The sequence below is a fragment of the Oncorhynchus nerka genome, linkage group LG6 (assembly GCF_034236695.1).
Source record: "Oncorhynchus nerka isolate Pitt River linkage group LG6, Oner_Uvic_2.0, whole genome shotgun sequence".
Lineage (NCBI taxonomy): Eukaryota > Metazoa > Chordata > Actinopteri > Salmoniformes > Salmonidae > Oncorhynchus > Oncorhynchus nerka.
In genome coordinates, this window is record NC_088401.1 from 9,832,913 (window position 1) to 9,859,921 (window position 27,009).

General features: G+C 44.5%; 1 protein-coding gene across 1 annotated transcript in view; it reads right to left on the reverse strand.

Annotated features, from left to right (window-relative positions):
* LOC115131014 (collagen alpha-1(XI) chain-like) overlaps positions 1-27,009 on the reverse strand; it is a 256,495-nt gene that overhangs the window by 107,066 nt on the left and 122,420 nt on the right. Inside the window, exons 22-36 of the mRNA XM_065019254.1 lie at positions 23,910-23,963; positions 17,589-17,633; positions 16,914-16,967; positions 13,358-13,402; positions 13,104-13,157; positions 12,958-13,002; positions 10,319-10,372; positions 10,091-10,198; positions 9,786-9,839; positions 7,496-7,549; positions 7,119-7,163; positions 6,685-6,738; positions 6,489-6,533; positions 742-795; positions 224-277 (exon numbers count right to left, since the gene is read on the reverse strand). Coding sequence (XP_064875326.1) covers positions 224-277; positions 742-795; positions 6,489-6,533; positions 6,685-6,738; positions 7,119-7,163; positions 7,496-7,549; positions 9,786-9,839; positions 10,091-10,198; positions 10,319-10,372; positions 12,958-13,002; positions 13,104-13,157; positions 13,358-13,402; positions 16,914-16,967; positions 17,589-17,633; positions 23,910-23,963 — 819 coding nt within the window. The remainder of the gene's footprint in view (positions 1-223; positions 278-741; positions 796-6,488; positions 6,534-6,684; positions 6,739-7,118; positions 7,164-7,495; positions 7,550-9,785; positions 9,840-10,090; positions 10,199-10,318; positions 10,373-12,957; positions 13,003-13,103; positions 13,158-13,357; positions 13,403-16,913; positions 16,968-17,588; positions 17,634-23,909; positions 23,964-27,009) is intronic.

Genomic DNA, 27,009 nt, shown 5'->3' on the forward strand with positions numbered 1-27,009 from the left:
GTGAGCTGTCTAACACCTGAGCTCCTGGTGCTATGAAACCATGCAGACTTGAGGAGACAAATCCATCCAGGTGTGAAAAAAGTTTTTCCCCCACCGAGAGAGCAGTCAGTCTACATGGTTATGTTCCACACCTGCCAGAAAGTGTCTGTCCGAGTCCACTGGCCAGGTGAGCCCAGGTGTGTGACAGCTCTAACGAGGGAGGGGGCGGGACTGGAACACTCACCGTCGATCCTCTCTGACCAGGGTGGCCAGGCAGCCCGTCCTTTCCAGGTGGTCCCTATGAACCACATAGAGAACTTAGACTTTATCAACGTCTGATACATGAAGGAGAGGAACACTTCCACATCTAATGGTTGATTCTCATAGTATTGACCAAATGTAATCAGTTTTCTTGTTCTATTACAAATACAAGGAAAATATTTCAAAATATAACTATTTTTAAACGAAAACCTGTCCGTCCTCCACAGTAATGCCTTGTTCTGTTATGGAGCAAAGCAGAAACAGGGCTGACTATCGGCCAAGGTTAAGTCAAAACTATGAATCAAGCACAAATCAATAGGAGGAAATGAATGCTTGTCTTCTGGCTAGAGGATGATGAGAAACAGGGTTCTGCTTCAGCAACAGTAATGACTACAACACCCAATCAGTGAAACAGCACAATACGTAGCCCACCCTTTACAACTGCATTGCTTTCCCTCAACCTGGAAATATGACCATGACACTAGCTGAGAGGATACTTACTGTGGGGCCCTTTGGTCCTGAGAAACCGACGGGGCCCTGGGGTCCTTGAGGTCCCTGGAATAACCAGAGAGACAATCAGAGAATGGAAGCAGTGGGTGGGGTGTATTGGGGGGGCAATCGGAGTCTTAGCAATGAGATGCTCCTAATAGTAGTGTGGCAGACAATAATACGTTTTGCTAGCCTCAGAGATGATGCTGCTGCCTGATCTGGTGGGGCTAGACATGGTTGGGTGGGTGATGTTGGTTGTGGTGCGGTGTAGTATTGTGTAGTATAGTATGGTTTGGTGTAGTATGGTGTAGTACAGTTTGGTGTGGTATGGTGTAGTATAGTATGGTGTGGTGTAGTATGGTGTAGTATTGTATGGTGTGGTGTAGTATAGTATGGTGTATGGTGTAGTGTAGTATGGTGTAGTATAGTATGGTGTGGTGTAGTATGGTGTAGTATAGTATGGTGTGGTGTAGTATGGTGTAGTATAGTATGGTGTGGTGTAGTATGGTGTAGTATTGTATGGTGTGGTGTAGTATAGTATGGTGTGGTGTAGTATGGTGTAGTATTGTATGGTGTGGTGTAGTATAGTATAGTGTAGTGTAGTATGGTGTAGTATGGTGTAGTATAGTATGGTGTGGTATAGTATGGTGTAGTATAGTATGGTGTGGTGTAGCATGGTGTAGTGTAGTATAGTGTAGTGTAGTATAGTATAGTGTAGTATGGTGTAGTATGGTGTAGTATAGTATGGTGTGGTATAGTATGGTGTAGTATAGTATGGTGTGGTGTAGCATGGTGTAGTGTAGTATAGTGTAGTGTAGTATAGTGTAGTATAGTATGGTGTGGTGTAGTATGGTGTAGTGTAGTATGGTGTAGTATAGTATGGTGTGGTGTAGTATGGTGTAGTGTAGTATGGTGTAGTATATGGTGTAGTGTAGTATAGTATGGTGTGGTGTAGTATGGTGTAGTGTAGTATGGTGTAGTATAGTGTAGTATAGTATGGTGTGGTGTAGTATGGTGTAGTGTAGTATGGTGTAGTATAGTATGGTGTGGTGTAGCATGGTGTAGTGTAGTATGGTGTGGTGTAGTATAGTATGGTGTGGTGTAGTATGGTGTAGTATAGTATAGTGTATAGTGTAGTGGTGTAGTATGGTGTAGTATAGTATGGTGTGGTGTAGTATGGTGTAGTGTAGTATGGTGTAGTGTAGTATGGTGTAGTGTAGTATGGTGTAGTGTAGTATGGTGTGGTGTAGTATGGTGTAGTATTGTATGGTGTAGTATAGTATGGTATGGTGTAGTATAGTATGGTGTAGTGTAGTATGATGTGGTGTAGTATAGTATGGTGTAGTATAGTATGGTGTAGTGTAGTATGGTGTAGTGTAGTATGGTGTTTTGTAGTATGGTGTGGTGTAGTATGGTGTAGTGTAGTATGGTGTAGTATTGTATGGTGTAGTGTAGTATGGTGTAGTATTGTATGGTGTGGTGTAGTATGGTGCAGTATTGTATGGTGTGGTGTAGTATATAGTGTAGTATAGTATGTGTGTATATGGTGTAGTATAGTAGTATAGTATGTAGCATGGTGTAGTATAGTGTAGTATAGTATGGTGTGGTGTAGTATTGTGTAGTGTAGTATGGTGTGGTGTAGTGTGGTGTGGTATAGTATGGTGTGGTGTAGTATGGTGTAGTATTGTATGGTTTGGTGTAGTATAGTATGGTGTATGGTGTAGTATAGTATGGTGTAGTGTGGTATGGTGTAGTATTGTATGGTGTGGTGTAGTATAGTATGGTGTATGGAGTAGCATAGTATGGTGTGGTGTAGTATGGTGTAGTATTGTATGGTGTAGTGTAGTATGGTGTAGTATTGTATGGTGTGGTGGAGTATGGTGTAGTATTGTATGGTGTGGTGTAGTATGGCGTGGTGTAGTATAGTGTAGTATGGTGTGGTGTAGTATAGCGTAGTATAGTATGGTGTGGTGTAGTATTTTGTAGTGTAGTATGGTGTGGTGTAGTATTTTGTAGTGTAGTATGGTGTGGTGTAGTGTGGTGTGGTATAGTATGGTGTGGTGTAGTATAGTGTAGTGTAGTATGGTGTAGTATAGTGTAGTATAGTAGGATGTGGTGTAGTATTGTTTGGTGTAGTATGGTGTAGTATGGTGTAGTGTAGTAGGGTGTGGTGTAGTATAGTTTGGTGTGGTATAGTACAGTAGGGTGTGGTATAGTAAGCTGTGGTGTAGTATGGTGTGGTGTAGTATAGTATGGTGTAGTATAGTAGGGTGTGGTGTAGTATAGTAGGGTGTGGTATAGTAGGCTGTGGTGTAGTATGGTGTGGTGTAGTATAGTATGGTGTAGTATAGTAGGGTGTGGTGTAGTATAGTTTGGTGTGGTGTAGTATAGTAGGGTGTGGTATAGTAGGCTGTGGTGTAGTATGGTGTGGTGTAGTATAGTAGGGTGTGGTATAGTAGGCTGTGGTGTAGTATGGTGTGCTGTAGTATAGTATGGTGTAGTATAGTAGGGTGTGGTGTAGTATAGTAGGCTGTGGTGTAGTATGGTGTGGTGTAGTATAGTATGGTGTAGTATAGTATGGTGTGGTGTAGTATAGTAGGGTGTGGTATAGTAGGCTGTGGTGTAGTATGGTGTGCTGTAGTATAGTATGGTGTAGTATAGTATGGTGTGGTGTAGTATAGTAGGGTGTGATATAGTAGGCTGTGGTGTAGTATAGTTTGGTGTGGTGTAGTATAGTATGGTGTAGTATAGTAGGGTGTGGTGTAGTATAGTAGGCTGTGGTGTAGTATGGTGTGGTGTAGTATAGTATGGTGTAGTATAGTATGGTGTGGTGTAGTATAGTAGGGTGTGGTATAGTAGGCTGTGGTGTAGTATGGTGTGCTGTAGTATAGTATGGTGTAGTATAGTATGGTGTGGTGTAGTATAGTAGGGTGTGGTATAGTAGGCTGTGGTGTAGTATGGTGTGCTGTAGTATAGTATGGTGTAGTATAGTATGGTGTGGTGTAGTATAGTAGGGTGTAGTATAGTAGGGTGTGGTGTAGTATAGTTTGGTGTGGTATAGTAGGGTGTAGTATAGTATGGTGTGGTGTGGTGTGGTAGAGTGTAGTATGGTGTGGTGTAGTATGGTGCAGTATGGTGTGGTGTAGTATGGTGTGGTGTAGTAGTAGTGTAGTATGGTGTGGTGTAGTATGGTGTGGTGTAGTGTAGAGTAGTATGGTGTGGTGTAGTATTGTGTGGTGTAGTATGGTGTGGTGTAGTGTAGTGTAGTATGGTGTGGTGTAGTGTAGTATGGTGTAGTAGGATGTGGTGTAGTAGACTGGTGTGTATGTGTAGTGGTGTAGTGTATGGTGTAGTAGTAGATGTGTAGTGTAGTATGGTGTAGTGGTGTAGTGTAGTAGTGTATGGTGTAGAATGGTGTAGTGTAGTATGGTGTATTGTAGGGTGTGGTGTAGTGGTGTAGTGTAGTATGGTGTAGTATAGTAGGTGTGGTGTAGTATGGTGTGTAGTGTGTGGTGTAGATGGTGGTGTAGTATAGTATGGTGTGGTGTAGTATGTGTGGTGTGGTGTATAGTAGTATGGTGTAGGTGTAGTATAGTAGTATGGTATAGTGGCTGTGGTGTAGTATGGTGTGGTGTAGTATAGTATGGTGTGGTGTAGTGTAGTAGGGTGTGGTATGGTGTGTGTAGTATAGTATGGTGTGGTGTAGTATAGTAGGGTGTGGTATAGTAGGCTGTGGTGTGGTGTAGTTAGTAGGTGTGGTGTAGTATTTGGTATGGTGTAGTATAGTATGGTGTAGTATAGTATGTGGTGTAGTATAGTGGTGTAGTATAGTCGGTGTGGTGTAGTATAGTTTGGTGTGGTATAGTAGGGTGTAGTATAGTATGGTGTGGTGTAGTATGGTGCAGTATGGTGTGGTGTAGTGTCCTCTCGGAGTTGGGCATCTCCCGGCGCGGCCAGCGCTTGGATTGCGTCCTACCTGACAGGTCGCTCCTACCAGGTGGCGTGGCGAGAATCTGTCTCCTCACCACGCGCTCTCACCACTGGCGTCCCCAGGGCTCTGTTCTAGGCCCTCTCCTATTCTCGCCGTCACTTGGCTCTGTCATAACCTCACATGGTCTCTCCTATCATTGCTATGCAGACGACACACAATTAATCTTCTCCTTTCCCCCTTCTGATGACCAGGTGGCGAATGGCATGTCTGGCAGACATATCAGTGTGGATGACGGATCACCACCTCAAGCTGAACCTCGGCAAGACGGAGCTGCTCTTCCTCCCGGGAAGGACTGCCCGTTCCATGATCTCGCCATCACGGTTGACAACTCCATTGTGTCCTCCTCCCAGAGCGCTAAGAACCTTGGCGTGATCCTGTACAACACCCTGTCGTTCTCAAATAACATCAAGGCGGTGGCCCGTTCTTGTAGGTTCATGCTCTACAACATCCAGAGTAGGGTGCCTCACACAGGAAGCAGCGCAGGTCCTAATCCAGGCACTTGTCATCTCCCGTGGATTACTGCAACTCGCTGTGGCTGGGCTCCCTGCCTGTGCCATTAAACCCCTACAACTCATCCAGAACGCCGCAGCCCGTCTGGTGTTCAACCTTCCCAAGTTCTCTCACGTCACCCCGCTGCTCTCTCCACTGGCTTCCAGTTGAAGCTGCATCCGCTGACCATGGTGCTTGCCTACGGAGCTGTGAGGGGAACGGCACCTCAGTACCTCCAGGCTGTCAGGCCCTACACCCAAACAAGGGCACTGCGTTCATCCACCTCTGGCCTGCTAGCCTCCCTACCACTGAGGAAGTACAGTTCCCGCGCAGCCCAGTCAAAACTGTTCGCTGCTCTGGCCCCCAATGGTGGAACAAACTCCCTCACGACGCCAGGACAGCGGAGTCAATCACCACCTTCCGGAGACACCTGAAACCCCACCTCTTTCAGGAATACCTAGGATAGGATAAAGTAATCCTTCTCACCCCCCTTGAAAGATTTAGATGCACTATTGTAAAGTGGCTGTTCCACTGGATGTCTTAAGCTGAACGCACCAATTTGTAAGTCGCTCTGGATAAGAGCGTCTGCTAAATGACTTAAATGTAAATGTAAATGTGTAGAGTAGTATGGTGTGGTGTAGTATGGTGTGGTGTAGTATGGTGTGGTGTAGTGTAGAGTAGTATGGTGTGGTGTAGTATGGTGTGGTGTAGTAGGGTGTGGTGTAGTATGGTGTGGTGTAGTATGGTGTGGTGTAGTGTAGTATGGTGTAGTGTAGTATGGTGTGGTGTAGTATGGTGTGGTGTAGTGTAGTGTAGTATGGTGTGGTGTAGTGTAGAGTAGTATGGTGTGGTGTAGTATGGTGTAGTATAGTATGGTGTGGTGTAGTATGGTGTGGTGTAGTGTAGTATGGTGTAGTGTAGTATGGTGTAGTAGGATGTGGTGTAGTAGACTGTGGTGTAGTGTAGTATGGTGTGGTGTAGTGTAGTGTAGTATGGTGTAGTGTAGTATGGTGTAGTATGGTGTAGTGTAGTATGGTGTAGTGTAGTATGGTGTAGTATGGTGTAGTGTAGCTTCCTTGCTTCCATTGGTGAACACGACTTGTCCAGGTCAACCCTACCACTATGTCAGACAGGCAGTCAGAACTACCCTGGAAACATCTGCTTAACTGCTTAACTGCTTCTTATTCCAAGCCTTTTCATATTTCATTATTGATGGGTCAGCCCCCTACCCTGGACCATAACCCATCCCCCCTTGAAAGCAGTGCCTTATGGGACGTACTCTCTCGCCAGGCGGGCCAGGTGGCCCATCGTTGCCCGCGGTGCCCTGCGAAACACAACAAGACAGGAAATCAGCATCAGATGTTCTACTGTTTCCCAAGTGGGACACCGTAATAAATGACACATCGTTTACATAGATATTAACTAGTTATACACTGTAGCTATTACCATCTCTTTGAGATGGAGAGTGTAGTTACCTTAGGGCCTGGCTTGCCTGTTGAACCTCTAGCACCCCGACCACCTCGTGGACCCTGTGAGACAGGGGAGGACAAAGCTCAGAATACACACTGACATGAGATCAGGTAAGACTTCATGCAATACTGAATGTGAGGTAGCAGGACTGTGAGGTAGGAGGACTGAGGTAGGAGGACTTTGAGGTAGAAGGACTGTGAGGTAGGAGGACTGTGAGGTAGGAGGACTGTGAGGTAGGAGGACAGTGAGGTAGGAGGACTGTGAGGTAGGAGGACTGTGAGGTAGGAGGACAGTGAGGTAGGAGGACTGTGAGGTAGGAGGACTGTGAGGTAGGAGGACAGTGAGGTAGGAGGACTGTGAGGTAGGAGGACAGTGAGGTAGGAGGACTGTGAGGTAGGAGGACTGTGAGGTAGGAGAACTGTGAGGTAGGAGGACATACCGTTGGACCTCTTTGTCCCCTTGGACCGGTTTTGCCCGCCACGCCCTTTGGAAGAACAGACAAGTGTAAGACATTTAATTTAATTCAGAAACCTCAAGATCAATTCAGCCTAAACATTCTCAGTAAAGTTGTTCTCAAAGCGACTGTCCAGGTCTGTGCTAAAACACTCGAGGTGAGTGTGACTTTCTTTCTGTTGAAGATTGGAAAGGAAAGCATCGAAAACAAACAATAGTTTCACCATCTCTTTCACATTGATTCTCGGAGGAAGTCATCAATCAAATGCTTTTACAACAGCAATAAACTACCTTGTGTTATAATACAGTGTGTGTGATTGCCATACAAAAACAGAAACAGGGATGGGACTATTTATTTTTTACCCTGGCTCCTTTCTCTCCGTTGGCCCCTGGGAAGCCTGGGAAGCCGTTGGAACCCTGGAGATCACAACGAGAACAAATGGCGGGTCGGGAATCAGTATATCCATGTCATGAGGAATTATTTGAGAGGTTTTTTTTTGCTTTCATTTGTTGTTGTTGTTGACTGTCAACCTCTATTAGTATATAGGAGACACAGAGAACTCCGTCATATGATGAGTCTGTACCCAGCCTGCACCGTGCCATGGACAGACAACACAGACAACAGAACACTCCTCGGCTGAACGGTGACGAGCTCATCACATCACCATCACAATAAAACCATATGAATGTGGAACAAAATGTAGTTTACACGATAAGGAAATGAAACACAAACACGTACACACTCTCTCCCTTTGTTTGTAAGGACTTCAAATATCATGATGTCTTTGTAAACAGTCTTTTGAGATAACATATCAATATATAATTAAAATATAATATAACATATAAATGGAACATGGAACAGATGCCAAAAAACATCAAAATGAAAACCACTGATTTGGGTAAACACACACACACACACACACACACACACACACACACACACACACACACACACACACACACACACAGTTCAATGAAGACATTCTGCTTTCTAATTATGGCTCTTTGTTGCGAAGGCCGAGACCGAGATTCAAAACGAGCTTACCCGTATGCTTCCAGTCCTGGTGTTCAAACATGAAATCAATCCAGCGTTTTATTTTCCCATCTCAAAGCTTTAGGTATAGTATTTTCTAAGCCTGAATTCACAAAGTCATGTGATGGAAATAGATAGGGCCAAACACTCACGAGTTTGAAAGATTACAAATGTCTCACTATGAAACTGCCATAATTCTAAACCCAAAGGCTGTGCTTTCTGACACCCATGGCAACACTTCCATAGTTCACTTTCTAAAAAGAAATCAAACTTCTGATAGCTCTCAGGCGTAAATGAGTATGTATTAGAGTATGTATTAGACACCATCTCACGGAATGCCACATAATCTTCCAGCATAATGTTTGTAATCTTTTAATCCATATTGCCAGTGGTTTGCTGAACAGCATATTGCTGGATGTAATGTAGTAGGGCATGTATATCCTGATAGGGGACGTGATATGATGCTAATTACCAACTCTACCTGTCTGTGTTTGACTGGAGATGATCGTAATTCTCAGTGTGCACCATCTAGGTCTCTGAGGACACAATATGCCTTGTTGGTTTCTGGGTGTAAGAAGAATGAAGACTGACAGGCACTATCAACAGTACCTCCATATTGGATCATTGGTATCTATTGAAAGACAGGTCAGCCAATGGGACAACCCTGCTGTCAATGGGACAACCCTGCTGTCAATGGGACAACCCTGCTGCCAATGGGACAACCCTGCGGTCAATGGGACAACCCTGATGTCAATGGGACAACCCTGATGTCAATGGGACAACCCTGCTGTCAATGGGACAACCCTGCTGTCAATGGGACAACCCTGCTGCCAATGGGACAACCCTGCTGTCAATGGGACAACCCTGATGTCAATGGGACAACCCTGATGTCAATGGGACAACCCTAATGTCAATGGGACAACCCTAATGTCAATGGGACAACCCTGATGTCAATGGGACAACCCTAATGTCAATAGGACAATCCTGATGTCAATGGGACAACCCTGATGTCATTTGGACAACCCTAATGTCAATGGGACAACCCTGATGCCAATGGGACAACCCTGATGTCAATGGGACAACCCTAATGTCAATCGGACAATCCTGATGTCAATGGGACAATCCTGATGTCAATGGGACAACCCTAATGTCAATGGGACAACCCTGATGTCAATGGGACAACCCTGATGTCATTGGGACAACCCTGATGAAAAATCCCTGAATGTTCTTCAAGGAATCACCATGTCTGTCCTGACATCAGGAAACTCCTTCCTACACTCTTAGAAAAAAAATGTGCTATCTAGAACCTAAAAGGGTTCTTTGGCTGTTCCTATTGGAGAACCCTTTGAAGAACCCTTTTTGGTTCCAGGTAGAACCTCTTTGAGTTCCATGTAGAGTCCTTTACACAAAGGGTTCTACATGGAACCCAAAATCGTTCTTCCTTGAACCAAAAAATAGTTATCCTATGGGGACAGCTGAAGAACCCTTTTGGAACCCTTTTTTCTAAGAGTTTAGGCGTTTGGTGTGTTTACTGAGATGAGCTGGGTTTTGTGGGATGCTTTTGATGAAAGTTTTCCCAGAAATCCTCATAGGCATCACAGAGTGGGTTTGTTTACATACCTTTGGTCCTTGTCTTCCAGGGTAGCCGGGTAACCCTGGAACACCCAGTTTTCCCTGAAGACAACAGAAAAGTCAACATTAACAAATATTTGAATGAGCACAATGTATTGGTAAACAGTCATATGTGAAGGTCGATTGACCGAAAGCTTAGAAATATGTATCTGACTGGAAGTGTGCGGAAACCTATTCCTGTTTTAAACAGTTGTACAGTAAAATGGAACTCAAGTATTTCCACAGACTTGGGGGATATTCTGCTAACAGATTGACCTCACAGGACAAATAGAGAGTGAGAATGAAGACTTCACCTTCTCTCCAGCACCCCCCATGGAGCCAGACTCTCCGTTGGGGCCTGCTCTTCCCTTGGGACCCTCGGGTCCTTCCTCACCACGGGGCCCAAGCATACCAAGCTCACCCTGAGTACATCCAACAGACAACAGATCTGATATTGCACCATTACTGTGGCCTATGGTGGAAAGTATACCATACACATGACGATGATGGCTGAATCGGTATCATTGAGTTGTCAAACTCACCCTGTCACCTTTTAGACCCATGTCTCCTTTGAAACCAGGGAAACCGTCCTCACCCTGAAATCAGAGGGAACGTCAATAAAAGGGTTACTTGTTTTGTTGCTTCGTAGGAGATTAAATGGACCTCAGAGATGGAATGGACCTCAGAGATTGAATGGACCTCAGAGATTGAATGGACCTCAGAGATGGAATGGACCTCAGAGATTGAATGGACCTCAGAGATTGAATGGACCTCAGAGATGGAATGGACCTCAGAGATTGAATGGACCTCAGAGATTGAATGGACCTCAGAGATTGAATGGACCTCAGAGATTGAATGGACCTCAGAGATTGAATCAACCTTTAACCTGTCGTTATGTGTAAGTGATCATGGGAATTCATTATGCCTTGAGCTTGTACATAATTGTAACCTAATTGCTATGGCAGAGTATCTTTGGATACATACTTATTTTTAAAAGAAAATTTTGTTTGAATCTAATAGCAACGCTAGACATGCCTATGAATCTGGGCTGTAACTTTCCATTATGAAACAGGGAACCTCATTTGATACGTCTGTATGCCATGAAGACTACTGTCATCTGGTGGCCAAGGAGGGGAATGACACTGCATGTACACAAGAGCAAAAGCTATTGATGTCTTTGTTATGCTGCTATATGGACGTGTGGTTGAGCATTAGAAAAGATGTTGGATGAGTTAACAAGAGAATAAGGAAACCTCTCTTTGTCCCTTTCACCCTCTGTTCTCTCCATCCATCTGTCTCCCACTGTCTCCATTCTCTATGTTCTCTGTCTCCCACTGTCTCCATTCTCTCTGTTCTCTGTCTCCCACTGTCTCCATTCTCTCTGTTCTATGTCTCCCACTGTCTCCATTCTCTCTGTTCTATGTCTCCCACTGTCTCCATTCTCTCTGTTCTCTGTCTCCCACTCTCTCATGTCTCTCTGTTCTCTGTCTCCCACTGTCTCCATTCTCTCTGTTCTCTGTCTCCCACTGTCTCCATTCTCTCTGTTCTCTGTCTCCCACTGTCTCCATTCTCTCTGTTCTCTGTCTCCCACTGTCTCCATTCTCTATGTTCTCTGTCTCCCACTGTCTCCATTCTCTGTCTCCCACTGTCTCCATTCTCTCTGTTCTCTGTCTCCCACTGTGTACTTTACTTATCTCTGTTGTTGTTCTCTGAGTCTCTCTGTGCAGTCTGTCACCTGTTTGTGTCTCTTCTCCTCCTAACACATGTAGTTGTGTGGGTGCACCCAAAGCAGTGAAACCATCTTTTATGTTTCACAACAAGCCCTCACCTCTGGGATGGTGTGCATTCATTTTCTATTCAGAACCAACACGACCTTCCTTCCTCAAGGTTTTGGGTTTGCATTAAAACCTCAACATAAGTTAATTTAAAACCTAACTTCAGTCATAACCCTGATATCCATGGTGTTACTGTTGTAAAAACAAAACTTTAATAGTGGATCAGCAGCATGCTCTTGGTTTTCAATTATATTCATGTATTTATACAAAGAGGCTGTTGTAATACAGTTAGGAGTAGAGGGGACATTTTGGACTGCAGAAAGACGTTGTGACAGGTCATCCAATGGGACAACCCTAATGTCAATGGGACAACCCTGATGTCAATGGACAACCCTAATGTCAATGGGACAACCCTGATGTCAATGGGACAACCCTGATGTCAATGGGACAACCCTGATGTCAATGGGACAACCCTGCTGTCAATGGGACAACCCTGATGAAGAATCCCTGAATGTTCTTCAAGGAACAACCATGTCTGTCCTGACAACAGGAAACTCCTTCCTACACTCTTAGAAAAAAAAGGTGCTATCTAGAACCTAAAAGGGCTCTTCGGCTGTTCCTATTGGAGAACCCTTTGAAGAACCATTTTTGGTTCCAGGTAGAACCCCTTTGAGTTCTATGTAGAGTCACACAGGGTTCCACAGGGTTCTACATGGAACGCAGCATAGTTCTACCTGGAACCAAAAATGGTTCTTCAAAAAGGGTTCTCCGATAGGAACAGCCGAAACAAAAATTAAACAAAAATAGTTATCCTATGGGGACAGCTGAAGAACCCTTTTGGAACCCTAGTGGAACCCTTTTGGAACCCTGTTTTCTAAGAGTTTAGGCGTTTGGTGTGTTTACTGAGATGAGAGTTGAGGCGTTTGGTGTGTTTACTGAGATGAGAGTGTAGGCGTTTGGTGTGTTTACTGAGATGAAAGTGTAGGCATTTGGTGTGTTTACTGAGATGAAAGTGTAGGCGTTTGGTGTGTTTACTGAGATGAGAGTTGAGGCGTTTGGTGTGTTTACTGAGATGAGAGTTTAGGCGTTTGGTGTGTTTACTGAGATGAGAGTTGAGGCGTTTGGTGTGTTTACTGAGATGAGAGTTTAGGCGTTTGGTGTGTTTACTGAGATGAGAGTGTAGGCGTTTGGTGTGTTTACTGAGATGAGAGTGTAGGCGTTTGGTGTGTTTACTGAGATCAGAGTGTAGGCATTTTGGACTGCAGGAAGTCTTTGTGACAGGACTTTTTGAGAGAGCGTTGTGTTCCAACTCATTGGTCAGATAGGACAGTGCTAGGAATCAAAACATTCTTACACACAATAGCAGCAGGAATACGAAGCGTCACATTTTGAAGAGGAAGCTTTACCTTCTCTCCCTTTCCACCCTTCAGTCCACGAACGCCATCGGCACCCTAATAGATAGACAGAAAACAGACCACAATTACCGACCTGACACGACGTACCACCTTAAGGATGCTACTGAACATCCCCTGGGTGAGCTACAACACCGTACCTTGACACCACGATGACCGGGATAACCAATAGGACCTTGGGGACCTGCCTGGCCCTGGAGGAAGAGAAGACAGAGAGAGAGAGAGAGAGCGAGAGAGCGAGAGAGCGAGAGAGAGAGAGCACAATGTCTTCATTAGTCTCTCAATAAGAGATATGTCATAAAACCCATTCAAAATTATTCTGTTTATGTATCATATTCAAAATAATTACATATAAATCAATCAATTAATCAATACATTAATTAATTGCACTTACTAAAGCTCCCTTCTCACCAGTTGGACCTTCTTTACCAGGATGGCCCTGTAAGAAAATAAAGGACACAAAGGACTTTACTCTACTATGGATGCTCTATGTTACGTAAACTCTCTATAGACCACCTCGAGCCTGATGTCTCTATGGACCACCTCGAGCCTGATGTCTCTATAGACCACCTCGAGCCTGATGTCTCTATGGACCACCTCGAGCCTGATGTCTCTATAGACCACCTCGAGCCTGATGTCTCTATAGACCACCTCGAGCCTGATGTCTCTATAGACCACCTCGAGCCTGATGTCTCTATAGACCACCTCGAGCCTGATGTCTCTATGGACCACCTCGAGCCTGATGTCTCTATAGACCACCTCGAGCCTGATGTCTCTATAGACCACCTCGAGCCTGATGTCTCTATAGACCACCTCGAGCCTGATGTCTCTATAGACCACCTCGAGCCTGATGTCTCTATAGACCACCTCCTGAGCCTGATGTCTCTATAGACCACCTCGAGCCTGATGTCTCTATAGACCACCTCGAGCCTGATGTCTCTATGGACCACCTCGAGCCTGATGTCTCTATAGACCACCTGATGTCTCTATGAGCCTGATGTCTCTATAGACCACCTCGAGCCTGATGTCTCTATGGACCACCTCGAGCCTGATGTCTCTATGGATGGACCTATGGACCACCTCGAGCCTGATGTCTCTATAGACCACCTCGAGCCTGATGTCTCTATAGACCACCTCGAGCCTGATGTCTCTATGGACCACCTCGAGCCTGATGTCTCTATGGACCACCTCGAGCCTGATGTCTCTATGGACCACCTCGAGCCTGATGTCTCTATGGACCACCTCGAGCCTGATGTCACCACCTCGAGCCTCGAGCCTGATGTCTCTATGGACCACCTCGAGCCTGATGTCTCTATGGACCACCTCGAGCCTGATGTCTCTATGGACCACCTCGAGCCTGATGTCTCTATGGACCCACCTCGAGCCTGATGTCTCTATGGACCACCTCGAGCCTGATGTCTCTATGGACCACCTCGAGCCTGATGTCTCTATGGACCACCTCGAGCCTGATGTCTCTATGGACCACCTCGAGCCTGATGTCTCTATGGACCACCACTCGAGCCTGATGTCTCTATGGACCACCTCGAGCCTGATGTCTCTATGGACCACCTCGAGCCTGATGTCTCTCTGATGTCTCTATGGACCACCTCGAGCCTGATGTCTCTATAGACCACCTGATGTCTCTGGATGTCCACTATGGATGTCCACCACTCGAGCCTGATGTCTCTATGGACCACCTCGAGCCTGATGTCTCTATGGACCACCTCGAGCCTGATGTCTCTATGGACCACCTCGAGCCTGATGTCTCTATGGACCACCTCGAGCCTGATGTCTCTATGGACCACCTCGAGCCTGATGTCTCTATGGACCACCTCGAGCCTGATGTCTCTATGGACCACCTCGAGCCCGATGTCTCTATGGACCACCTCGAGCCTGATGTCTCTATGGACCACCTCGAGCCTGATGTCTCTATGGACCACCTCTGTCTCTATGGACCACCTCGAGCCCGATGTCTCTATGGACCACCTCGAGCCCGATGTCTCTATGGACCACCTCGAGCCCGATGTCTCTATGGACCACCTCGAGCCCGATGTCTCTATGGACCACCTCGAGCCTGATGTCTCTATGGACCACCTCGAGCCTGATGTCTCTATGGACCACCTCGAGCCTGATGTCTCTATGGACCACCTCGAGCCTGATGTCTCTATGGAACACATCTGAACATCAGAAAGATCTAGCTGGATTCTATGGAACACATCTGAACATCAGAAAGTTCTAGCTTGATTCTATGGAACACATCTGAACATCAGAAAGTTCTAGCTTGATTCTATGGAACACATCTGAACATCAGACTGTAGTGATGGAGGTTTTAACAATCCTAGCTCCAGGTTCAGCCTGACTGACTGGTTAGTTTATGTACCTTTCACTTGTACGCCTGGTGTGAATTAAATGTGTGAGGAGATAGAAGGGCAGAAGGCTGTACATTTGATTTATTTACCTTTATTTAACTAGGCAAGTCAGTTAAGAACAAATTCTTATTTTCAATGACGGCCTAGGAACAGTGGGTTAACTGCCTGTTCAGGGGCAGAACGACAGATTTGTACCTTGTCAGCTCGGGAGTTTGAACTTGCAACCTCCCGGTTACTAGTCCACTAGGCTACCCTGCCGCCCCAATGACGAGGCTTTAGGCCTCTGGATGCTTCTCTCTCACCCTGACCGTTAGGCCTCAAGATGCCTCTCTCTCACGCTGACCGTTAGGCCTCAAGATGCCTCTCTCTCACGCTGACAGTTAGGCCTCAAGATGCCTCTCTCTCACGCTGACCGTTAGTCCTCAAGATGCCTCTCGCTCACGCTGACAGTTAGGCCTCAAGATGCCTCTCTCTCACCCTGACCGTTAGTCCTCAAGATGCCTCTCTCTCACGCTGACAGTTAGGCCTCAAGATGCCTCTCTCTCACGCTGACCGTTAGTCCTCAAGATGCCTCTCTCTCACGCTGACAGTTAGGCCTCAAGATGCCTCTCTCTCACCCTGACCGTTAGCCCTCAAGATGCCTCTCTCTCACGCTGACAGTTAGGCCTCAAGATGCCTCTCTCTCAGGCTGACCGTTGGGCCTCATGATGCCTCTCTCTGACCCTGACCCTTAGGCCTCAGGATGCCTCTCTCTCACCCTGACCCTTAGGCCTCAGGTTGCCTCTCTCTCACCCTGACCCTTAGGCCTCAGGATGCCTCTCTCTCTCACCCTGACCCTTAGGCCTCAGGTTGCCTCTCTCTCACACTGACCCTTAGGCCTCAAGATGCCTCTCTCTCACCCTGACCGTTAGGCCTCAGGATGCCTCTCTCTCACCCTGACCCTGTACTGGTGGGTTTCTACTCCTCTATAAACTACAGTGTGTACTGGTGGGTTTCTACTCCTCTATAAACTACAGTGTGTACTGGTGGGTTTCTACTCCTCTATAAACTACAGTGTGTACTGGTGGGTTTCTTCTCCTCTATAAACTACAGTGTGTACTGGTGGGTTTCTACTCCTCTATAAACTACAGTGTGTACTGGTGGGTTTCTACTCTTCTATAAAATACAGTGTGTACTGGTGGGTTTCTACTCCTCTATAAACTACAGTGTGTACTGGTGGGTTTCTACTCCTCTATAAACTACAGTGTGTACTGGTGGGTTTATACTCCTCTATAAACTACAGTGTGTACTGGTGGGTTTCTACTCCTCTATAAACTACAGTGTGTACTGGTGGGTTTCTACTCCTCTATAAACTACAGTGTGTACTGGTGGGTTTATACTCCTCTATAAACTACAGTGTGTACTGGTGGGTTTCTACTCCTCTATAAACTACAGTGTGTACTGGTGGGTTTATACTCCTCTATAAACTACAGTGTGTACTGGTGGGTTTCTACTCCTCTATAAACTACAGTGTGTACTGGTGGGTTGTCTGAGTGTGAGAGGAGGAGAAGAGTGTGAGACAGTTAACATAAGATCACGTACAGGAGGCCCATCTGATCCAGGTAAACCGGCCAACCCCGACCTGCCGTGAGGCCCCTGTAAACAGAGACACATAGAAACACTGATTGATTAAATGTCAAAACGACACTGTACTTTAACAATGTATCTGCTGACCTCAGCTCTGTTTCTGGGAGGACTGAGATTACCTTGGAGAAAAACTATCTGAGAATAATACTATTTTTATGTTCCAGAGGAGATACTAGGTCCTCCGAGGAAGTACTAGGTTCTCCGAGGAGGTACTAGGTTCTCCGAGGAGGTACTAGGTCCTCCTCCGAGGAAGTACTAGGTCTTCAGAGAAATACTAGGCTCTCCGAGGAGGTACTAGGTCCTCAGAGGAAGTACTAGGTCCTCAGAGGAAGTACTAGGTTCTCAGAGGAGATATTAGGTCCTCAGAGATACTCGGTCCTCAGAGGAGGTACTAGGTCTTCAAACATTAATTCACTACATATTATAGAGTAAGGGGGGTTGCCATAACACAAGCAAAACCCTTCCAGTACAGTACTATAGTAAACAAGTATTTTCCAGTCTGTGTATTTTAAATCTACATCTAACAGATCAGACATTTAACAATTAGTCTTTTGTACCACTACCTTATGAACACGACACTTTCAGGTCAGTTTTGTTGACAGGCAACAGAAGAGCAGAGCTCCAACTTACTCTTTCACCGGGTAGTCCGATGGGACCTTGAGGACCAGGAAGTCCCTGCAGGACAGAAGCAGACAGGCAACTTCAGAGTTTGTTGCCATAGTTGCAGCACAAGCACACACACGGATGCGTACACACACACACGCACGCGGATGCGTACACACACACACACACACACACACACACACACACACACACACACACACACACACACACACACACACACACACACACACACACACACACACACACACACACACACACACACACACACACCTGGGGACATGTAGGGGCATATGGGACTCAGCAGAAGGTACTAACTCACGTGCAGGGGTAAGAATGTTGGGACAGCTGTCTGCCGTTGTCTCTGATTGGGAACCATACTTAGGTAGCCCTTTTTCCCACCTGTCTTTGTGGGTAGTTGTCTTTGTTTGTTGGCACTATAGCCTTAAGCTTCACAGTTGGTTTTTGGATTGTTTATTGTTTTTGTCGGCGTCATATGAATAAAAGGAATATGTACGCTCACAACGCTGCACCTTGGTCGAGTTCTTTAAACGGCCCCGACACTGTGTGTGTATGTGTGTGTGTGTGTGTGGCAAAGAGAATAATCCGAGGCTGTGCTGGAGCTCGGGGAGCCTGCTGCAGGCATTCCACAGACATGAATGAGATACTTTCACCGCTTTGCTCAACCCCCAGAAACCCCAGCAAAATATCCTAAGAAAATCTCTCTGTTTGTGTTTCTACAGCTCCAGGGAGAAAGAGGGGGAGACAAAGAGAGGAAGGAAAAGAGGGAAGGAGAGGGGAGGGGGAGAAGAGGAGAGAGAAGGAGGACGACGAGGAGGAAGAGGAGAGGAGAGGAGGGGGAGAGGAGAAGGAAGAGGAGGAAGAGGAGGAGGGGAGAGGAGGAGGAGGAAGAGGAAGAGGAAGAGGAAGAGGAGGAGAGGAGAGGAGAGGAGAGGAGAGGAGGAAGAGGAGGGGAGGGGAGAGGGGGAGTGGAGGGGAGGAGGAAGAGGAGGGGAGAGCAGGGGAGGAGGGGAGAGGAGGGGAGAGGACGGGAGAGGAAAGAGATAACTGATGATGTAAATGATCATCAAAGAGCAGTATATTTCCATAAGATGTTGACACCTCAGAAATCAGAGTGAGACAATTATCTATTTTCAGACATTACACACAAATAAAGAAACATTGTTCATGTGTGTGCTGAGTGTCAATAGCCACTTCAACCCTTATCAACAGTATACTCTTCCAAGCTAGTTTGACTATTATTTGTACATGCAAGCTAGTCAATTATTGTAAACATACAGTTTTGAGCTCAGGTGCATTCTGTTTCCATTGATCAGCCTTAAGATGTTTCTTAAACGTGATAGGAGGCCACCTGTGGTAAAGGCAATTGAATGGACATGATTTGTAAAGACTTGGAACCAAGCCATGATGTTGAAGGAATTTTCCGTAGAGCTCCGAGACAGAATTGTGTCGAGGCACAGATCTTGGGAAGGGTACCAAAAATGTCTGCAACATTGAAGGTCCCCAAGAACACAGTTGCATCCATCATTCTTAAATGGAAGAAGTTTGGAACCATCAAGACTCTTCCTAGCACTGTACACCCGGCCAAACAGAGGAACCGAGGAAGAAGGGCCTTGGTCAGGGAGGCGACCAAGAACTCTAGAGCTCTGTCAGAGTGAGCATCGAGTTCCTCTGTGGAGATGGAAGAACCTTCCAGAAGGACAACCATCTCTGCAGCACTCCACCAATCAGGCCTTTATGGTAGAGTGGCCAGACGGAAGCCACTCCTCAATAAAAGGCAGATGTCAACCAGCTTGGAGTTTGCCAAAAAGGCACCTAAAGGTCTCTCACCATAAGAAACTAAATTCTCTGGTCTGACGGAACCAAGATTGAACTCTTTGGCCAAGCATCATGTCTGCGAAGTGTCACATCTGGAGGAAAACTGTCAGCATCCCTATGTGAAGCATTGTGTTGGCAGCATAATGTTGTGTTTTTCAGCTTAAAACATCTTAGTGATCCCTTCCCGCTCAGATCCCGGTAACGGGATTGATTTGACAAAACCCAGCGAAATTGCAGCGCGCCAAATTCAAAAACAGAAATACTCACAACAAAAAATTCACAAGACATGCATATATAATACATCAAAATAAAGCTTAACTTGTTGTTAACCAAGCCGCAGTGTCATATTTCAAAAAGGCTTTATTGCGAAAGCAGACCATGCGATTATCTGAGGACAGCACCCCGCATACAAACAAATGAAAATCAGATTTCAACCAGCCAGGTTGATATAACGATATAATTCATGCCTTACCTTTGAAGATCTTCTACTGTTGGCACTCCAAAATGTCCCAGAAACATCACAAATGGTCCTTTCGATAAATTCCTTCTTTATAACCCCAAAATGTCAATTTATTTGGAGCGTTTGATTCAGAAAATACATCGGTTCCAACTCCCCCAACATGACGACAAAGTATCTAGTTAGTTACCTGTAAACTTGGTCCAAACATTTCAAACAACGTTCCTAATCCAAACTTAGGTATCTTAAAACTTAAATAATCGCTACAATTTAAGACGGGATAAATTGTGTTAAATACTGGACGAAAACAAAGTGAAGCACGTTACAGGTGTGCGTGCACCAAAAGACTCCACCTGGAGTCCACCTGGAGTGACACATGGAAAGGGCTACTTCTTCATTTCTCAGAAGAAAAACATCAACCAATTTCTAAAGACTGGTGACATCTAGTGGAAGCCATAGAAACTGCAACCAGATTCCTATTAAAAAGGGCTTACCATAGAAAACCAATGGAAAACGTATTGACCTCAACAACAACAAAAAATCCCTGGATGGATTGTGCTTGGGGTTTCGCCAGCCCAATCAGTTCTGTTAAACTCACAGATATTATTCTAACAGTTTTAGGAACTTCAGAGTGTTTTCTATGCAAACCAACTAATAATATGCATATCCTAGCTTCCGGGCCTGAGTAACAGGCAGTTCACTTTGGGCACGTCAGTCATCCGACCATCCGAATACTGCCCCCTAGCCTTAAGAAGTTTTATGGGACTGGGAGACTAGTCAGGATCGAGGGAAAGATAAACAGAGCAAAGTACAGAGAGATCCTTGATGAAAACCTGCTCCAGAGCGTTCAGGACCTCAGACTGGAGCGAAGGTTCAGAACAATGACCCTAAGCACACAGCCAAGACAACACATGAGGGGCTTCGGGACAAGTCTCTGAATGTCCTTCAGTGACCCAGCCAGAGCCCGGACTTGAACCCGATCTAACATCTTGGTAGAGACCTGAAAACACCTGTGCAGTGATGCTCCCCATCCAACCTGACAGAGCTTGAGAGGATTTGCAGAGAAGAATGGGAGAAACTCCCCAAAAACAGGTGTGCCAAGCTTGTAGCGTCATACCCAAGAAGACTCAAGGCTGTAATCGCTGCCAAAGCACTAAGTAAAGGGTCTGAATACTTAGTGTGTTAATGTCATATTTCAGTTTTTATATTTTATTAATGTGCAAATATTTCAGAAAACCTGTTTAGGTTTTATAACTACGGGGTATTAGGTGTAGGTATTAGGTGTAAATTGATGACGGGAAAAATTATTTAATCCTTTTTTAGAACAAACCTGTAAGGTAACACAATGTGGAAAAAGTCAAAGGGTATGAATACTTACAGAATGCACAGTATATACAGTACCAGTCGAAAGTCTGGACACACCTATTCATTCAAGGGTTTTACTTTATTTTGACTATTTTCTACCTTGTAGAATAATAGTGAAGACATCAACACTATGAAAAGTCCATATTATGGCATGAACAGCTCAATTAAGCAAAGAGAAGCGACAGTACATCATTACTTTAAGACATTAAAGGTCAGTCAATACCGAACAAGAGCATTCACCAAAAATATCAGGCGCTATGAAGAAACTCTCTGTCATGAGGTCCGCCACAGTTAAGGAAGACCCCGAGTTACCTCTGCTGCAGAGAATAAGTTCATTAGAGCTACCAGCCTCAGAAATCGCAGCCTAACCAAAATGCTTCACAGAGTAACAATAACACACATCTCAGCATCAACTGTTCAGAGGAGACTGTGTGAATCAGGCCTTCATGCGAAGAAGAGACTTGCTTGGGCTAAGAAACATAACCAATGGGCATTAGACCGGTGGAAATCTGTCCTTTGGTCTGATGAGTCCAAATTTGAGATGTTTTGTTCCAACCGCCGTGTCTTTCTGAGACACAGAGTAGGTGAACGGAGGATCTTCACATGTGGTTCCCACCGTGAAGCATGGAGGAGGAGGTGTGAGGGTGTTTTGCTGTTGACACTTTTTGTGATTTATTTAGAATTTAAGGCACATTTAACCAGCATGGCTAACCAGCATGGAGTGCTGCATCAGATGACCTGGCCTCCACAATTACCCGACCTCAACCCAATTGAGTTGGTTTGGGATGAGTTGGACCGCAGAGTGAAGGAAAAGCAATAAGTGCTCAGCATATGTGGGAACTCCTTCAAGACTGATGGAAAAGCATTCCAGGTGAAGCTGGTTGAGAGAATGCAAAGAGTGTGCAAAGCTGTCATCAAAGCGAAGGGTGGCTACTTTGAAGAATCTTAAATATAAAATATATTTAGATTTGTTTAACACTATTTTGGTTACTACATGATTCCATATGTGTGATTTCATAGTTTTGATGTCTTCACTATTATTCTGCAATGTAGGAAATAGTAAACAAAATAAAAACATTTGAATGAGTAGGTGTGTCCAAACGTTTGAGTGGTGCTGTATATGTATTTATCTATAATACACTAGCGTACAAAGGTTTGGGGTCATTTAGAAATGTTGTTGATTTTGAAAGAAAAGCAAATTTCTCACTATTAAGGTAACATCATATTGATCGGAAATAAAGTGTAGACATTGTTAATGTTGTAAATGAGTTAGCTAATTGGAACACAGGAGTGATGGTTGCTGATAATGGGCCTCTGTACTCTATGTAGATATATATCAAAATCAGCCGTTTCCAGCTACAATAGTCATTTATAACATCAACAATGTCTACGCTGTATTTCTGATCAACTTGATGTTATTTTAATGGACAAAAACGTTGCTTTTCTTTCAAAAACAAAGACATTTCTAAGTGACCCCAAACTTCTGAACGGTAGTGTACTATTATTGTATATATATATATATTTTTTTAACAAATTACTCTATTGCTGAAAGTACTCGAAACCGGTGTTTGGGATTTGAGGGTGTTATAGGTCAAAACAATCTGCTATTACTAGAAGCCTACATCATCAGTCATTTATGACCTTTGACCTTCTGGTGTTTATAAAACTCACGTCTCTAGCTTGACATGAAGATACTGTCTGTCTGTAGTCTGTGATAATGTCTGAAATACTGTATACTGTCTGTGGTACTGTTACTGTCTGTGGTTCTGTATACTGTCTAATACTGTAAAGTGTCTGTTACTGTATACTGTCTGTAATACTGTGCATTGTCTGTAATACTGTATACTGTCTGTAATACTGTATACTGTCTGTAATACTGTATAGTGTCTGTAATACTGTATAGTGTCTGTAATACTGTATACTGTCTGTAATACTGTATAGTGTCTGTAATACTGTATAGTGTCTGTAATACTGTATACTGTCTGTAATACTGCATACTGTCTGTAGTACTGTATACTGTCTGTAATACTGTATAGTGTCTGTAGTACTGTATAGTGTCTGTAATACTGTATAGTGTCTGTAGTATTGTATAGTGTCTGTAATACTGTAGACTGTCTGTAATACTGTATAGTGTCTGTAGTACTGTATAGTGTCTGTAATACTGTATACTGTCTGTAATACTGTATACTGTCTAATACTGTATACTGTCTGTAGTACTGTATACTGTCTGTAATACTGTATAGTGTCTGTAGTACTGTATAGTGTCTGTAATACTGTATAGTGTCTGTAATACTGTATACTGTCTGTAATACTGTATAGTGTCTGTAGTACTGTATAGTGTCTGTAATACTGTATACTGTCTAATACTGTATACTGTCTGTAATACTGTATACTGTCTGTAATACTGTATAGTGTCTGTAATACTGTATAGTGTCTGTAATACTGTATACTGTCTGTAATACTGTATACTGTCTGTTACTGTATACTGTCTGTAGTACTGTATACTGTCTGTAATACTGTCTGTAATACTGTATACTGTCTGTAATACTTTATACTGTCTGTTACTGTATACTGTCTGTAATACTGTATACTGTCTGTAATACTGTCTGTAATACTGTATACTGTCTGTAATACTGTCTGTAATACTGTATACTGTCTGTAATACTCACTTGTGTTCCTGGGATCCCCTGCTGACCTGGTGGTCCCGGCTCTCCTTGAGGTCCCTAAACAAAAAGACCATCAATCTGAGAAGCAGCAAAGAGCAGAGCACAGCAGACCGCATCTACAGTATGTCTGTCAGTCTACCTAGAAGATGGACGCTTCCACGATTTAAGGAGATGTTTAAGAGTACTAATGTAAGCTTTGGCAGTGTCTACTCTCAGTGCTTTAGGGACTACATAAAAATCTGTTTTTCATGGTTCAGGCTAGTCCCCTTAGTTCCAGTGAAGGGAAATCTGAACTCTACTGCATACAATGGCATTCTATGCATTCTATGCAGACGATTTCATGCTTACATGTTTGTGACAAGAGTTTGGGGAAGGCCCTTTCCTGCTTCAGCGTTACAATGCTCCCGTGCACAAAGCGAGGTCCATATAGAAATGTTTTTTTCGAGATCCGTGTGGAAGAACTTGACTGGCCTGCACTGAGCCCTGACCTCAACCCCATTGAACATCTTTGGGATGAATTGGAACGCCGACTTCTAGCCAGGCCTAATCGCCCGACCCCACTAATGCTCTTGTGGCTGAATGGAAGCAAGTCCCTGCAGAAATGTTCCAACATGTAGTGGAAAGCCTTCCCAGAAGAGTGGAGGCTATTATAGTAGCAAAGGGGGAACCAACTCCATATTAATGACCATGATTTTGGAATGAGATGTTTGACTAGCAGGTGTCCACATACTTTAGTGTATTACTACCTACAGCTGCAAATGTTGAGCTGGCTTATTGGCTTAGCCTACCCAATAGAAATTCACTAAAATCACCTTGGCACATCGTTGCTCACATTTTAGGCTAAACATAACGAAATGTATTGAGACAAATTATAGACAGTAGCCTGCAAGTAGCAAAATAGAACTCAATTGATTGAACATGAAATGTATTTCTATATGATTGAAATAGGCCTATAGCCTACTGTTTATATTTTAATGCAGTCATCTCGGTTTTTCATTTCAAGCCTATTTTTCGTATGTTGCTTGTTTGTATCAATTGTAAAGACATTGACAACTGTGTATTTGTAGTCTGCTTTGTTCTGAGGTTGTCAGCGGGTCAACAGAGAGACGGATAAACCACGCGACTCTGTGTTTAGCAGAGATCTTTTGTGTATAAAGTAATGCCGTCGGGGTAAAAACAGCCTCTATCGACGCACTGAGCTGCTCTGAGAGTTGTCTGAGGCAGTGCATTAGATTCCAAGCGTCTTCAAGTGCAATGTTAATAACGATGGTTTTGGGGAAACATCTCTGATATTTAACAACGCTCCTACGAAGGTTCTAACGATGAACTTGAGCCTTAAGATGCTTTTGGGAAACTGGAGCCCTGGGCTGTACTGTTGCTAGGATACTGAGCTGAATAATGAACATGTTCTCCCCGTGTACAATATTAATATACACTGAGTGTACAAAACATTAAGAACACCTGATGAATCCAGGAGAAAGCTATGATCCCTTATTGATGTCACTTGTTAAATCCACTTCAAATCATCGTAGATGAAGGGGATGATTTTTATGCCCTAAGACAACTGAAACATGGATTGTGTCTGTGTGCCGTGCTGTGTGTGAATGGGCAAGACAAAATATTGAAGTGCCTTGAACGGTGTACGGTAGTAGGTTTGTGTCAAGAACTGCAACGCTGCTGTGTTGTTGTTTTTTACGCTCAACAGTTTCCTGTGTGTATCAAGAATGGTCCACCACCCAAAGGACATCCAGCCAACCTGACACAACTTCCTCCTAAACACTGATCTAGGACCAGATTACCTTTCCCAGAGCCTTCATTAAACCATTAGAAGGGCAGCTTGTAAAACCGACCTTAGGGGCAATATCACCCTACTCTTGAGTTGCTACAGGGAGAGGCCCCAGTGAGCGGCCATTTTGGAACACAGAGAGGGGTCACAGCCTGACCGAAAGATGGTGGATAAATGAAAAGGTTTACTCAGGGTTATCATTGAAAAATATTTAAGCTCACTGTTCGTCCATAATGCTCATGGTTCCTCCATAATACCTGGCATGCTCATAGTTCCACCATAATACCTGGCATGCTCATAGTTCCACCATAATACCTGGCATGCTCATGGTTCCACCATAATACCTGGCATGCTCATGGTTCCACCATAATACCTGGCATGCTCATGGTTCCTCCATAATACGTGGCATGCTCACCAGCTGGTAGACTACCCTCCTCTCTGGAGACAGAGTCTTGGTAACGTAGACTACCCTCCTCTCTGGAGACAGAGTCTTGGTAAGGTTGACTACCCTCCTCTCTGGAGACAGAGTCTTTGTAACGTAGACTACCCTCCTCTCTGGAGACAGAGTCTTGGTAACGTAGACTACCCTCCTCTCTGGAGACATAGTCTTGGTAAGGTAGACTACCCTCCTCTCTGAAGACAAATAGAGTCTTGATAAGGTAGACTACCCTCCTCTCTGGAGACAGAGTCTTGGTAAGGTAGACTACCCTCCTCTCTGAAAACAGAGTCTTGGTAACGTAGACTACCCTCCTCTCTGGAGACAAATATAGTCTTGGTAACGTAGACTACCCTCCTCTCTGCAGACAGAGTCTTGGTAAGGTAGACTACCCTCCTCTCTGGAGACAGAATCTTGGTAAGGTAGACTACCCTCCTCTCTGGAGACAAATATAGTCTTGGTAAGGTAGACTACCCTCCTCTCTGACACAAATAGAGTCTTGGTAAGGTAGACTACCCTCCTCTCTGAAGACAAATAGAGTCTTGGTAACATAGACTACCCTCCTCTCTGAAGACAGAGTCTTGGTAAGGTAGACTACCCTCCTCTCTGAAGACAAATAGTGTATTGGTAAGGTAGGCTACCCTCCTCTCTGAAGACAAATAGAGTATTGGTAAGGTAGACTACCCTCCTCTCTGGAGACAGTCTTGGTAAGGTAGACTACCCTCCTCTCTGGAGACAGAGTCTTGGTAACGTAGACTACCCTCCTCTCTGGAGACAGAGTCTTGGTAAGGTAGACTACCCTCCTCTCTGAAGACAAATAGAGTCTTGGTAAGGTAGACTACCCTCCTCTCTGAAGACAAATAGAGTCTTGATAAGGTAGA